This window comes from Phyllostomus discolor, chromosome 5 (genome assembly GCF_004126475.2).
Source record: "Phyllostomus discolor isolate MPI-MPIP mPhyDis1 chromosome 5, mPhyDis1.pri.v3, whole genome shotgun sequence".
In the NCBI taxonomy this organism is placed as follows: domain Eukaryota; kingdom Metazoa; phylum Chordata; class Mammalia; order Chiroptera; family Phyllostomidae; genus Phyllostomus; species Phyllostomus discolor.
This window is the reverse complement of record NC_040907.2, coordinates 51,466,838-51,481,460: the sequence shown is the minus strand read 5'-3', so window position 1 is coordinate 51,481,460 and position 14,623 is coordinate 51,466,838. Positions and strand designations below refer to the sequence as shown.

At 37.4% G+C, this 14,623-nt stretch overlaps 1 protein-coding gene across 1 annotated transcript in view; it reads right to left on the bottom strand.

Annotated features, from left to right (window-relative positions):
* The window catches only part of LRRC7 (leucine rich repeat containing 7), a 464,523-nt gene that overhangs the window by 191,228 nt on the left and 258,672 nt on the right, over positions 1–14,623 (bottom strand). The window contains exon 8 of the mRNA XM_028512216.2: positions 11–74. Coding sequence (XP_028368017.2) covers positions 11–74 — 64 coding nt within the window. The remainder of the gene's footprint in view (positions 1–10; positions 75–14,623) is intronic.

The following is a 14,623-nucleotide window of genomic DNA, read 5'->3' as shown; positions in this document are numbered from 1 at the left end:
ATTTGCTTACCAGCTCACTGAATTCATTATTGCCTAGGTCAAGTCTTTCCAGCTGGGCCAGTTTGTGCATTGACCTATAACAGATGGAAAAAAAATACTATTGTAAGGCAATGAATGACACATTACTTCAGAGGACATTTTACCTCCCATTAGATTTACTTGGTTGTATAGTGTACAAAAATGGGGGCATTTTTCAGCAAGAATGAAGCTGCAAATAACAGTAATAATGTATGAAAAATGTCACCTGAAGATCTTTAGTAGTTTACCACGTTCCCAAATGCCGGTCTAGTTGGAATACAGGGTTGCCTGTTTGATAAAAACCTGGGAGGCTTGCTATACATCTACACCAGTAGAAGGTGTAGATTGAAGCCCCAACAACTATGTTTTTAAGAGTCACCACAGGCTTGGGAGCCGATGGATAACCCAATTCCTAGCAAGGCATTGTAAACCTCCACAGAAAGCCCTGACAGGTGAGGCTCTGTTGGCTGCGTGTCGTCCTGCAAAGCAAAATGTCATGCCTGGGTTGCAGTCTCATCCTCCACTGAGGCTCATGGGAGAGGCAACCAATCGATGTTTCTTCTCCTCTCTTCCTCCCTTCCTTCCCCTCTCTTTAAAAATAAATACATAAAATCTTAAAAAAATAAAACTCCACAATATAGACACAATAGCATCAGCAATCTTGTCATTTTCTACATTCTTAAATGAACTTCTGTTATAAACAAACAGTTGTACTCACTGTCTCCTAAATATTTTGCCTTGTATGCTTTGAACAATTGCAAAACCTTGGGCAATAGTTGCTGTCAAAGGTTAGAGGAACCTTAGCCAGTCTGTAACACAGCCTTTGCTTTTTTTTTGTTTATGTGCTAGCTGCTAATCTATAATCACTCTGTCAAATTGTCCAAAAAATGTTCCTTTTAGAAGAACGTATGTAATAGGTTTTTAATTTTATCAGGATATAAGTAGGTAAAGCTTTGTCAGAAGAATGAAATAGAGCTCACAGCATTTTTATGATAGTAGTATCCTTTTTGAGCATTCATTCACTCACTCAGTTTGTGTTTTCTTCAGTTACCATGGGACACTGGCCTTCCAAAGATTTCTGGGATTCAGGGCTCCCCAACCTTGGAACTATTGACATTTTCACTCGTTGCTTCTTTGATGTAGGGATTGTTGTGAGCTTTGTAGGATGTTGACCATGTCCCACACAGTCTGTACTCTGAAAGAGTAATTTTCTATGTGGGAACGACCTTTAAATGAATAAATACTTCACAGGATAAGTGCTAGGATAAAAGTATGTATAGATTGCCGCAGGAGCTCAAAAAAAGGAACACGTAGCAGTCTAGTAATTAGGAAAACATCAAGAAGAAGTGACATTTCAGCTGGGTTTTGCAGAATCTTGCTCTATGAATCAGATGTTTACACATATAAAAAGAAACAATAAAGATGATAAAGGAGTACAATGTTAACATGTATTCTCAAAGGAAGTAAAAGGTTCTGGTCCACAGCAACTCTAAAAATTTCTGTCAGAGTTTGTTGCAGGACATCCCCTTGTCCTATCCTCATGGCTGGATGAAGGGCCCTCTGGGATGTGGTGATCTTGTGCACTGTAGGTGGTTAGCAGGTGTCAGCGGCACCCCCCCCAGTTTTCAAACTGAAATGTCTCCAGACATTTTCAAATGTGCCTTGGGATGGGGTGACTACTGATAAAGAGGAGGGTGAATTTCTTACCTCCATTTGTTTACTTCCTTTCAGTACTAGGTGGGTCCCCATGTGGCCTCTCCTTATGTAATTTAGGCCAGCGTGCTGGAGAGAGGCACTCATTTGACTTTGAACCTTCTTCCTTACAATAAGCATATGTGAGCCTGGGTCCTATGTTTCTGTCCCCAGAAGGAGCCAATTAGTGTGATTTCTCCTTACAAATGACCAGGCTTGAAGACACGCTTACCTCAGAGGTCAGTGAGCAAATATTAAGACTTGGTTACAAGTTTGGGCCACATTCTCAGTCAGTAATGCTGAAAATTTGGTCTTGATCTAGCTGAACCCAATATCTTGCTGAGTTGTAAGTTTACCTACTTATCTAATGGAAATTCTAATAAAATGTGTTGTATTAAATGAAGTTTACCAATCCATCATCATATTATATGTAAAACTGTAGAAATGTATTAAATTTGCATGATTGTTACTGTTACCATTGCTGTCTCTCCTGCCTCTCATGCTCCCCTGCGAATTTCAGAGCTGGTAGCTTCGTCTCATCCTAACTCCTGTCTCCTCCTCAGATTGTCTGTCCTCACTACCCAAACGAAAGCTTCTTTCTGCCTTCCCTTTATATATTTTTAATCCTGTTTCATTTTCTTCTTAACATGTTCCATGGGTATAGTCGCGTGTTTTTTGTTAGCTAATCATTTCCCCTGCTTGATTTAAGCACCATGAGAGCCAGTAACTTGCCAATCTTCTTCACAGCATCAGTAACTTCTCAATCTGTGTTTAATGAAGACATTCATACAGATGTGAATGGATGATTCTTAGCCAGCCAGAGGCTTGAATTCTAGAATATTTACAAAGATGCACCACTAATTTCTATCAGCCATCTACAATCAGTTACAAGTTGCCAAGGAGGTATCCTGATAGGCCTGTTTTAAGGAGCACTGTGATGTATATATATTAGCTTAAGTATTGTGGAATATGCAGGACAGATAACGGCAGATAGTCTGAGGTTCACCAGTTTCTGGATACTTAAATCTTATGTTAAGTTGACTTTTTGATATTTTCAATAACATGCCTTTTAAAAATTCAAATAATAAAAGAAATACTCAGTGAATTCTTAGGGATGTTTTTTATTTCTCTGAATGTCTGAAATATAGCAAGAAAACTATGGATGCAAAGTGGTGAAGGATTCAGACTGCCTGTGTCCAAATCCTTATTCTACCATCCACCAGCTGTTGACTTTGAACAAATTAAAAGACACCTTTTCACCTTAGTTTTCTCATATGGAGTATGGGGATGCTAATAAGAATCCCCACATTGGGATTGAGTGTGGGCTGGGAACCAAAGTGCCCCAGGTTTGATTCCCAGCCAGGGTACATGCCTGGGTTGCAGGCCATAACCCCCAGCAACCGCACATTGATGTTTCTCTCTCTCTCTCTCTCTCCCTCCCTCCCCTCCCTAAAAATAAATAAATAAAATCTTAAAAAAAGAATATATATAAAAAAGGATTCTTTAAAAAAAAAAGAATTCCCACATTGTAGGACAATTGGGATTAATACAGCAGTATTGGTAAAGCACATGTGCTGACATAGAGTAAGTGCTCTGTCAGAGTTAGCTATTAGAATACTTAAGGAAGGCTTTCAGAGTTGAAAATAACTTAAGAAATTGTCTAAGGCAGAGTTTCCTAAGTTCTTCTAAGGACTTATAGGTGGTGTTTGACTTTAAAAGAGATTCAGGTGGCCAGTACATTTTGGCAAAGCTTACTGAAAAAATGTTAGATTTCTTATTGGCATGACTTCTCAGATCAAACATAGAAATGTTCATTGTGATGCTCTAACACGTTGAAATAGCTCAGACAGCATCCTGTTTATAGGACCAAGAACATTTTCCTTATCCTTCCTATAGTACATTTCTTAGACTAGGACCATACTTTGAAAAATGTTTTTGAAGATGATAAAATATTGAGTTCTTGTTTGTTCCAGTCTGTGAAATCACCTACATACTTAAGTCATGAAAACACAGGCCTAGGTATATTTAAGCATCTTATTAATAATATTTAAATGCCATCAAACCACATTCATTTGTCTGCTTGAAATTCTGACCCGTTAGAATTTCAGGTCACCTCAGCTCCCAATATCCACTCCAGGCTCTCCTTGTGTTTTTGACTGCTTTGGGCATGACACCCTGACCTGACTTTTACATTCCCCTTCAAGGCCACATTGGTTTTTGCTCTTTGGCATTCTTCACTGGAACCTCAGTAAAGGAACATGCTCATTTCCTAGGGAGAGGAGAGTTGGTGACTTGCTCCAGGTCACACACAGAAAGTTAGTGACAAAGCTGACATAGAATCACCTCCATCTAAATCTGGCCTGATTTGTTTGGCTTAATCATCAATTAAATCTGAATGTTTTTAGGGAAGGTATGTGCTCTACTGCTCACTCTGGTCTATAAGGGGACTTTTTACTGTAAAAAGCCAGGTAGAAAGTGCTTCAGGTTCTGCTGCCCAGGTGGTCTCTTTCTCAATTACTCAGCTCTGCCATTGTAGGACAAAAGTAGGCACAGATGCCACTGTGCCTAAGAGTAGGCTAACAAACAATCATGGCGGTGACCCAATAAGCCTTCTTTACAAAAAAAGATATACCAGGTTTGGACCACAAGCCATAGTTTCCCAACCTCTGGTCACATTAGGCCTTAAAATCTTACATTCAGATGATTTTATGGGTTTAAGATATAAGATTGGCCCCTAAGAATCTTTGTATTTTCAAACCCTTGAATACAGATATGACAGATAAATTAAGGGTTGAGGGTACTTATTATTAGGGAATTGCCACAAAATAACTATTTATATATTACTGGAAATTCTCATTTTTAGGGTACATGCTACTTGAATCCAGAGACATCTTTTAAATACTGTCATTTGAGCGCATTTATGAATATTAAGTCCTTACTAGCATGCTATTACTTTATAACATTTATCCAATTACAAATCTGAAAAAAGATTCCAGTTGGAACAAAGATGGAAAATAATGCTATATCTAGGTTCATCTGTTACTTTGATAAAATTATACAATCTATGATTGTCTTTTTATGAGAGTAAGAGGTTTTATGTATTTAAATACACAATTACCTCTGAAGCCACACAGAGTTGGCAGGAGTGTTGTTCGCTCATAAATTCTGTGCAGTGGCTTGGGTTGCTGACTCTCACAGGATTCTACAAATGTTGGGCATGAGCTTATGCATTATGGGTTCATGCATTCCAGCTTTTAACTTGTCTTTTAAATGTGCTCAAATACTCTCTCTAATTAGTGACTATACATGGCACAAGAATGGGAAAACTCCTTTCTGCTGTTATTGTCTGATACCTTTCTCTTAGTGAAAGTTAAAGAACACACTCACTATCTTTCCACTTTGCTTAACCTGTGTCCTATGTTTAAGGAACATTTACATTTTATAATTTAGACCTGTCAATTTTACCGTATTATCTATCGTGTTCTTGTTAACAATCTCTTATTAAGTGAACCTCATATTATGAATTTTTTGAAACAAATTGTTCTTTTTTAAAGATTTTTATTTATTTTTAGAGGGATAGGAGGGAGAAAGAGAGGCAGAGAAACATCAATGTGCAAGAGATACACTGGCTGGTTGCCTCTTGCATGCATGCCCCCAACCAGGGATCCAGCTTGCAACCCAGGCACATGACCTGACCAGGAACTGAACCAGCATCCTTTCGGTCCACAGGCTGGCATTCAATTCACTGAGCCACACTAGCCAGGGTGAAACAAATTGTTCTTTATACCACAGGCACTAAACATTAGAATGCCTAGGAATTCTTTAAAAATGCAACTGCTGGCATACCTCATGTTGAAGAAACATAAACTTATCATCTCTACACACCAGGAAAAAGTAAAAACCCAGTGCCCAATGACAGATACAACAATTTCTATGACAAAATGTTTTATATAAAAATTTCACTTGATTATTACTGTACCTTACATCAATGTCATAGCTATGATTTTTATGTATTCCCTTTCACTTCAATTCAATTTCTTCCTCAGAATAAAAACAAAAAGCTGAACTGGCTTCCTGGAATTTTCTAGAAGGATATGTAACCAAACTAGTTTGTCAACAAATATTAGAGAGACAATGTTTTAGACAAGTATGCTAATGTTTCTCAAAATGTTACTTTTTACAGTATTTAATTTATCACACTAAACAAATATATATTTTGTCACATATTTTGAGTTTTGCTTTGAGGATGCTTTCTTCTTTTAAAAATTTAACATTTAAAGGCTTAAATTGATCTTGTGATGTCTTATGGAAAAAAAAAGTCCCCTAATTACTTATCTCTAATTTAAAGCACAGCATGAAAAAAGTGATTCTGTATGAAGAAATAATCTCACAAGTGATCTCTCAAGAATACTTCTAGTTTATATAGTAAGGCATACTTGTTCAGTGACACAGATTGAAGTGAAAAGCAGAATCTTAAGAATAGCAATGGGATCTAAGACAAATTCTGCACTAATTCCTTCTAATGTAAGGTCTAATTAGATTGAAGAGGAGCCTGAATTTCATTTCTCTCTCTCCAGAATTCTTGGGTTTATAACCAGAATCAATCATTCATTTACTTTGTCCATGGATTTTCCCACTGGCCAAAAAATATTGTGTGTCCTCAAGACACACTCAAGACAATGCAGCCAGATATGCTTGTACTTGTAATGTTTTCTGGACTCTTTGTGAAGGAAAAGGCACCATGCAAACGGGAACTATGCCCATTATTTCTGTGATGCTGCACTGCTTGGGGTGAGGCTCAGAGCTCACACTGCAGTAGTGCAATCAAAAGGTTATGAGAGACATAACCAGCTATGAAGATGCTCATTTTCACTAGAATATGTTGCAACATACACTACATACTCATGAAGACATTTTGGATAGTACTGAAAAAATACTTGATGCAGACCCTGGCTTGTGAAGTCCACATCATTATGGATGAAATGAGACATTCACACAGATTACTGAATCCTGTGGAAGAAAAAGGACAGCATGGCTTTTCTCTCAAGGGAAGCAAAAGCCTCAGCCCTTGCTCCAATGAGCTTTTATTGTCTTACTGGGCACATTACAAGAAGCTCCTCATTAACTATGCACAGGCTTGCTTTAGGTGGTTACATTTTACAGAAAATAAAGGAGCCAATGCCGCTAATCACATCTCAGAATAGGGATATTTGCAAATGAAAAGGCAAAAGTAGTCTGACAGGTTACACTCACCCTTGGAAGGTTTAGCATGATTTTTAGGAAGTTGCTTTGCAGTAAATGTCCTCAATTCAGGGTGAGGGTGTTTTAGCAAAAAGCAAGACTCATAGAGGCCTAAGTACATTGCAGGCCTGATTCCCCATGGAAGAACCTATCCATGAGTGTGGGTCCTGTGCATCTCTGAGTGGGAGCTGGGCCCACGCCATGCAGAACAGTCTACTACAATACTTAGAGTTATTTTAAAACTTTCACAGGACTTCCAGTCAAGATAGTGGTGTAGCAAGACATGTCTTACCTCTTTGCATAACCACATCAAAATTACAACTAAAATATAGAACAACCATCACTCAGGAATTTCATAAATCGAGTGGAATGGAAGTCTGATAACTATGGAATTAAAGAAACCATAGGGATATTTTGGGAGCGAGGAGTGCCAGCCCCACACTTGGCCCCGCAGCCCAGGTTTCCAGTGCCAGGAAGATAAGTACCCTCAACTTCTGGCTGCAAAAGTCTGTGGGGATTGAGTTGGTGGAAGAAACTTCCAGAGCCTCAAGCAGTTCCTTTTAAAGAACCCACACATGGACTCAGCTACTCAGTCTCATTCCCTCTGAGTTTCAGCAGTGGGGTAGCAGGTTGAAAGGCACTAGGTATACAGGGAGAAGCTGAAGTATCTGGCATCAAGGTGAGCAGAGGCCATTGTACCTTTGTTAAACACTCCCCATAGAAAGCTGGTAGGCTGGTGCCATATTTGAGCCTCCTTCAACCTTGCTAACACTGTGACCTGCCCCGGAGATCCCCAGAGGCTCTGCTTTGCCTCACTTAACTTATGGAACCACTCTAGCTCCTTTTCCATAAAAGGATGGCTGGTCTTGGCTCCTAAATCCCATCAAACAAGCAACAGCTGGCTTCAGTGAGCCCTAGTAGCAGACAGATTAGAACCACAGCTTGGGTTCACCTGGGAATCTCCAAGCTCAGCACCAGTAACAATCATCTCAGATTGCTTTAGGGCTCAGGCAGAGTGTTCTGGGTGAAATGCAGGTGGAGGCTGACCTTGGCCTGCATTATCCAGGGAACCCCAGGGCCAAGGGACCCAGTGGACAGTTACAGACCATGTCAGAGTACCACCACCCTTCCCCTGACAGCTGATCCTCCATGGAGGGTGCAGATTGGTGGTCAGTGGCCATAGCCAGTCCTTGCAGCTGACTGGCCTGGCTATATCCCTCCCATTGACCTGCAGACAATAGTCAAGGCTCAACTACGAGAGAAGGGTATACTCAGACCACACAAAGGGCACATCTTGAGTACCCAGCTTGGGTGATGGGGGAGGATGTGCCACTGGACCCTACAGGACACCTACTGCATCAGGCCATACTACCAAGACATGGGATCAAAGCAGCTCCATCTAATGCATAGAAACAAACACAGGGAGGCTGCCAAAATGAGGAGACAAAGACACATGGCTGAAATGAAAGAACAGATCAAAACTCCAAAAAAAAAGAGCTAAATGAAATGGAGGTAAGCAATCTATCAGATGCAGAGTTCAAAATAGTGGTTAAAAGGATGTTCAAGGAACTTAGTGAGGACTTCAACAACAACTTCAAGAGGTCCAACATTTGCATCATAGGTGTGCCATAAGGAGAAGAGAAAGAGCAAGAAATTGAAAATCTACCTGAAAAAATAGTGAAAGAAAACTTCCTTAATTTGGTGAAGGAAATAGACATGCAAGTCCAGGAAGTGCATAGAGTCCCAATTACAATGTATGCAAATCCAGACACATCTTAATTAAAAGGCCAAAAGTTAAAGATAAAGAGAGACTCTTAAAAGCAACAAGAGAAAAGAAGTTAGTTACCAATGGTTGCCAGATAGGAGGGGAGAGGAGGAGAATGGGTGAAGAAGTGAGGGGATTAAGAAGTACAAATAGGTAGTTTCAGAATAGCCATGGGGATATAAAATACAGTATAGGAAATGGAGTAGCTAAAGAACTAATACGCATGAGCCATGGACATGTTCAATGGTGGGGGATTGCCTGAGGGAGTAGGGGACACTGGGTGGAGGGGGGCAAAAGGGGGAAAATCAGGACAACTGTAATAACATAATCAATAAAATATAAAATAAAATTTATATATTTAAAATATATAAATTTAAAAACTTTTTTAGATAACTGAGCAGAGAATAGCAAACAAGAATTTTTTTCTAAGAGCCTCTAATGCACAGGCATGTGCACACAGGTATTTCAAGCACATTGTTTCCTCCTATACATCCTATAAAACATATTACTTGTCATATTGGGCTTTCTAAATATCAATTCATGTACTTCTATGTAGATTTAGCCTTAGATTGTTAATACTTTAACTGATATATAATGCTTTGGTAACCCTGTGACTAACATGTCATTGAATTTGAACATTAGAGAATAAAGGCCTCTGAAAAGGTAGCCTGGCTGGCTTCCCAGGCAACTGTAACCGTCATTTTCCTTCCCTTTCTTCCTCAGCAGCAGTGCCTGCCCTGCATCAGAAACTGGAAATGCCAGATAATCACTAGGCAAACTTTTTTTTTTTTTTTATAGCTGAGACATGAACATATGATTCAGTTCTGGTCACTAGAATAGAAAGAGGAATCTACTGGGGGAGATTCAGAGAAAAAAACTTCTTCCTGATTTAAAAGAGGGTGGCAGACATGGTTTTCTGTTTTTTTTCCCCACAGTAGGATGAGAACGTGATGTCTGGAGTTGCAGTGGACACTATGCAACCATGAGGTAACAAGTCCAAGGATGAAAGCCAACATGCTGTGGATAGCAGTGTGGAGAAACAAGAGAAGCACAGGCTTTTGATAAAATCATTAGGCTACTCCCAAAACTCTGGAACCATTACATTTGAGACTGTTATAGGCAACAATGTATTTACATTTTAAAAAGTCACTTTTACCGAGAATTCTGTTTCTCATGGCCAAAACCATCCTTCCAAACACACTCATTCTACTGCACTATGAGGTACCTATAAGAATGTGTCACATGGCTTGTTGGTGGCAGGCTAAAGCAAAACTAGAGTTTTTTTTAAGTCCCAGAAGAGGCTGATACCTCACAGATTTAAAAAAAATCCTGATTTAATAATTTGAGATTTAGTAAATTTTAAGCAAAAAATATAAAATAAATAAAAGAAGTTATTTTAACACTTCTGATCTTGGCTAGTTAACAATACTAAGTTAACAAAGAAATGAATACCTTACTATTTAAATGAAGTACAAAGGTATTTTAAATAATTTTAAAAGAAATGGAAAATACATAAAAAGTATTTGTATAGTTTTATATGTTAATTGTAATTAAAAAACATTTCTATAAATCTCTTAGATTTCAGAGTGGCTTGTGTTCTTTCCTTTTCACATGTAACTTCTCTAAATGTTTCATTTGCAAAAATTATTGATTGTGTATATTTTGGTGTGATTTCTGGGATTTCTAATCTCTGCTTTGCAGAAACCATGACTGTGATCCTATATATATTTGGTTTCTTTTACTTTTATTACTTTAGGGTTTTGGAAACAAATCTTTTTTTTCTAAATTCAGTTTCTCCTCACAACAATATCTGCTTCAGACTCACCTATATATATATTTTTAGATAAAGTTATTGCTACAGATTCTTCCCTTACCATTTGAAATGCTAAAACCTACATTATTGACATATTTTTGATAGTGTCTGTCATTACATAGAAATATAATTAGGTTTTATTTGAAAATTGGAGTGGTGTGTACTTTTGGCTCCATATATTCATTTGAAATAGCAATTTAAGAACAAATTTTACTTAAGATAACTTTCTGGTTGGCTTTAACAAAAACTAATTTTTTCTATGACATGATTTGGCATGGAGATTATCATGGTAAAATATGATTATAACAATCAGCACTTAGAAGTTGTGAAATCAAATCTAGTAAGCTAGCTATCAGAAATAATGGACTGTACAATAGACATAACAACAAGTAAGAATGTTACTCTAAATGAGACCATTGTGAAATGAGCTTCATCATGAAAACTCATTTTAAAGAACTGTAAAAGACACTGAAGTCTAATTGCATTATTTCTCATGATAATTATACTTACATAAAGTAAATCTTGTTTTAAAATAGTCATACATTCAGCCATTGCTTCTCAATATACTCTCAAGAAAAACTATATTTCTGAACCTGATTTTTATTGAGGAAAGATGAACTTTTTGTTAATGTGACAGAAAAGCTAATTGTCCAAAGAGAAGGAAAAGTCTTCATATTATTTTTATCATTGTGGACAAAATAGCAACTTAATGACTTAAATTCTTTGATTTTTGTACGACACTGATAGTTCATTTTACAAATTCTCTGTAAAGTAAGCCTTTTAATTCATTAACCAAATCATTCAGTCATTAATGTAACTAATACATATTGAGCACATCTTCGATGCTGGGATGAGGGCTGGGATTAAGTTGTGATTGCTGCCTCAAGGTGCCTCACGACAGAGAGGAGCAGTCATAAAGGCTTACAATTAACAACAACAATGGACACACTAGGAGGTTTTTATTATGTGTGTGTCAGCAATTCAAGGATTGACAAAACAATCATTGTCCCTGCCCTAATGGAGCTTACAATATCAGACAAATTAGTGATTAAATAATTATGAAACTAATGTATTTATTCATGATGATTGGGATTCATGCTGCCCAGAAGATGGCAGACTGCTTTGGGAACTTGTGACTCAGGGCTTGACCAGGAGATGGTTTCATATCAGACAACGTTGGCATTAAACTTTAGGAAATAAAGAGTTCACTGGATAAAAAGGGCAGAAAAGGAATTCCAAGCACAGAAAAAGCATGAGCATTCACCTAGTATTTGACATGTTCTGGAAATAACAGAGTGTTTTCTCAAAAAAATTTTGACAGCATGAAGAGGATCAGAGGAGTCTTTGCTTCCTTAACATTAATGCCCACAGAAGAGAAGTTCTTTTTCAAGAGCACTTCACTCATGGAGAAGACTGGTTCAGAGAATAATTAATTATTCACCTGTCAAGCTACAATGTTCCACTCATCAAACTGTACTGAACCTTCACACTGTAAGCAGCAAATCATTCTTAGGAATGGAGGAAACAGCAGTGCCATAATAGGAAGATGGAGCCCACTTTTTTGAGAAGGAAAAGAAGGATTGAGTGTTCTACTAAAGCAATGGTACAAAGAACTTGCCTCTTACTGCTCCATTCCCTCTTTTGATGAATGTTAGCACGCTTCTCCCTATAGCATAAAATAGAAACTTGGAAGCCATTATAAATCTTTATTTTGATCACTGCCTATATTAGTTAATTATAAGTACCTGTTTATTCTACCTTCGTTATATGTCTTGAGTGTATGTTTTCTTTTCATTCCCTCCTCCTGACCCAAATTTCAGAGATGGCTTCGTATCAGATAATATTACCACAAGGGATTCAGAGGTGAAGAGTCCCTCAGCCCCTCTGACTTCTTAGTTTACTTCTTAGGTTAACCCTTCTTCCTTCTTGGACTATAGTAACCCAAGCCTCTGTAACCCTCCTGAATAGTCTGCCTGCCTCTACTTTCACCTTTTTCCAATCTATGCTTACCATGGTCCCTAGAGTAATCCCCAAAATAATTTATGTCATTTCTCAGCTCAGATCAGAGATGTTTTTATTTTAGAAAAAGCCCCACATTCTTCAACATTGTATTCAAGGAATTTTATAATTTGATACCCGATTACCTTTCTGGTTTTATTTCCTGAAAAACATCTCTATATATTATAATTTAGTCATATGAGTTATTTATAGGTTCTTAAATAAATAAGGTTCTATAATGGGGGTAATTTAGTTTTGGAGGTCATGGAGCTAAGTTTATGTTTTTGAAATATATGTCAGAGGACCCCTCAGAGGTAAAAAAAAAAAATACAATGGAGAATAATTGCACTTTTATGAGAAGACATCACCAGGAGAAATATTTGTTATGATTTCACGTCTTGAAAAAAATTGCTAGGTTATCAAAAAAATTGTCCATTTTTATAGATCAACAAAACACCAGACCTATTGGATTGTATGCAACAGAAATGTTATATGAAGCTGACCAGTGGGAAATGGTCTTTAAAAATCTATTAAAGGGATATAATATATAACACGATGACAACAGTTGACACCGCTGTATAATATATATGAAAGTTGTTAAGATAGTCAATTCTATGAGTTCTCATCACAAGGGAATCCTTTTCTTTTTGTGTTTTTTCTTTTCATTGCATCTATAGGAGCTGATTGATGCTTACTAAACTTATTGAATTATTTCACAATATATGTAAGTCAAACTATTAGGCAACATACCTTAAACTTAGAGTGATGCATGTCAATTATATTTCAATGAAACTGACAAAAAACTGAAGGAAGAAACTTTGAAGAAAAAAAACCTTAACCATATTTGTGTAAAGAACCATGTCCTAAACTCAGTGAAGTAGTAGGTAGAGCCTGTCACTGTTTTCTAATGTAAGAGGTATTAAATTAGATGTAGATTCTCCGAGTTTTACAACAAAGACTTAGAGATAGTGCTCTATTATGGTGACTTCTCTTCTAAATCCACACTATGTGTTATTTTGCACTAATTTATACCATTGGCTCTTATCTCTCCATACCAGTTCATAGGCAATAGACCCATCAACAATATTTCTTCTTATACAAATCTTATAGTTACAGGGATATACAGTATAGCATAGAGAATATAGAGAATATAGTCAATAACATTGTAATAACTATGTATTGCACCATGTGAGAACTTAAAATATCATGGGGGCCACATTGTCTAATCATTATGCCATACACCTGAAATTAATGCACAGTAATATTGAATGTAAACTGTAACAAAAAAATAAAGCTTAAATTCAAAAAATATATCACTCCTTAATTATAGCAGGAGTTTTCAAACTATGCCCTATGGGTCAAATCTGGTCCACTGACTTTTATATATAATCTACAAATTAGGAATGGTCTTTCTATTTTTAAATAGTTGAAAAAATAAAAAGAATAATGTTTTATAACATTAAAATGATATTAAATTCAAATTTCAGTGTCCATTAATAAAGTTTTATCAAAATAAACATGCTCAGTTGTTTATATGTTGTCTTTGGGGGCTTCTGTGCTACAATGGCAGACTAATTGTGATAGAGGCCGTATGGCCTTAAAAGCCTACAATAGTTACTATTTGACTTGTGGCAGGAAAGGGTTTGCTGATTCCTGAATTAAAGTGATACCTGTTGGGGACTGAATGTCTGTGTCCTCTCAAATTCATATGCTGAAGCCCAACTCCCAACATGATGGTATTTGGAGGGTGGGCCTTTGGGAGGTAATTAGGCTTATCTGAGGCCATGAGCATGCAGCCCCCACAAGGGATCTATTTTCTTATATGGAGAGGAAGAGAGAACAGAGCTTCTTCTTTTTCCACCTTCTGAAAATGTGGTGAGGAGGTGGCATGTGAAAACTAGGAAGAGGGACCTTGTCAGGAACAGAATTGGCTGACACCTTGATCTTGGACCTCTCAGCCTCCAGAATGATAAGAAATAAATTCCTTTTAAGTAAGCCGCCTAATTAGTGGTATTTTATTACGGCAGCCTGAGTTAACTAATACAATACCTGGTAGCTGAACATTATAAGCTTGAGTATTTTTAATTGGCTGCCCA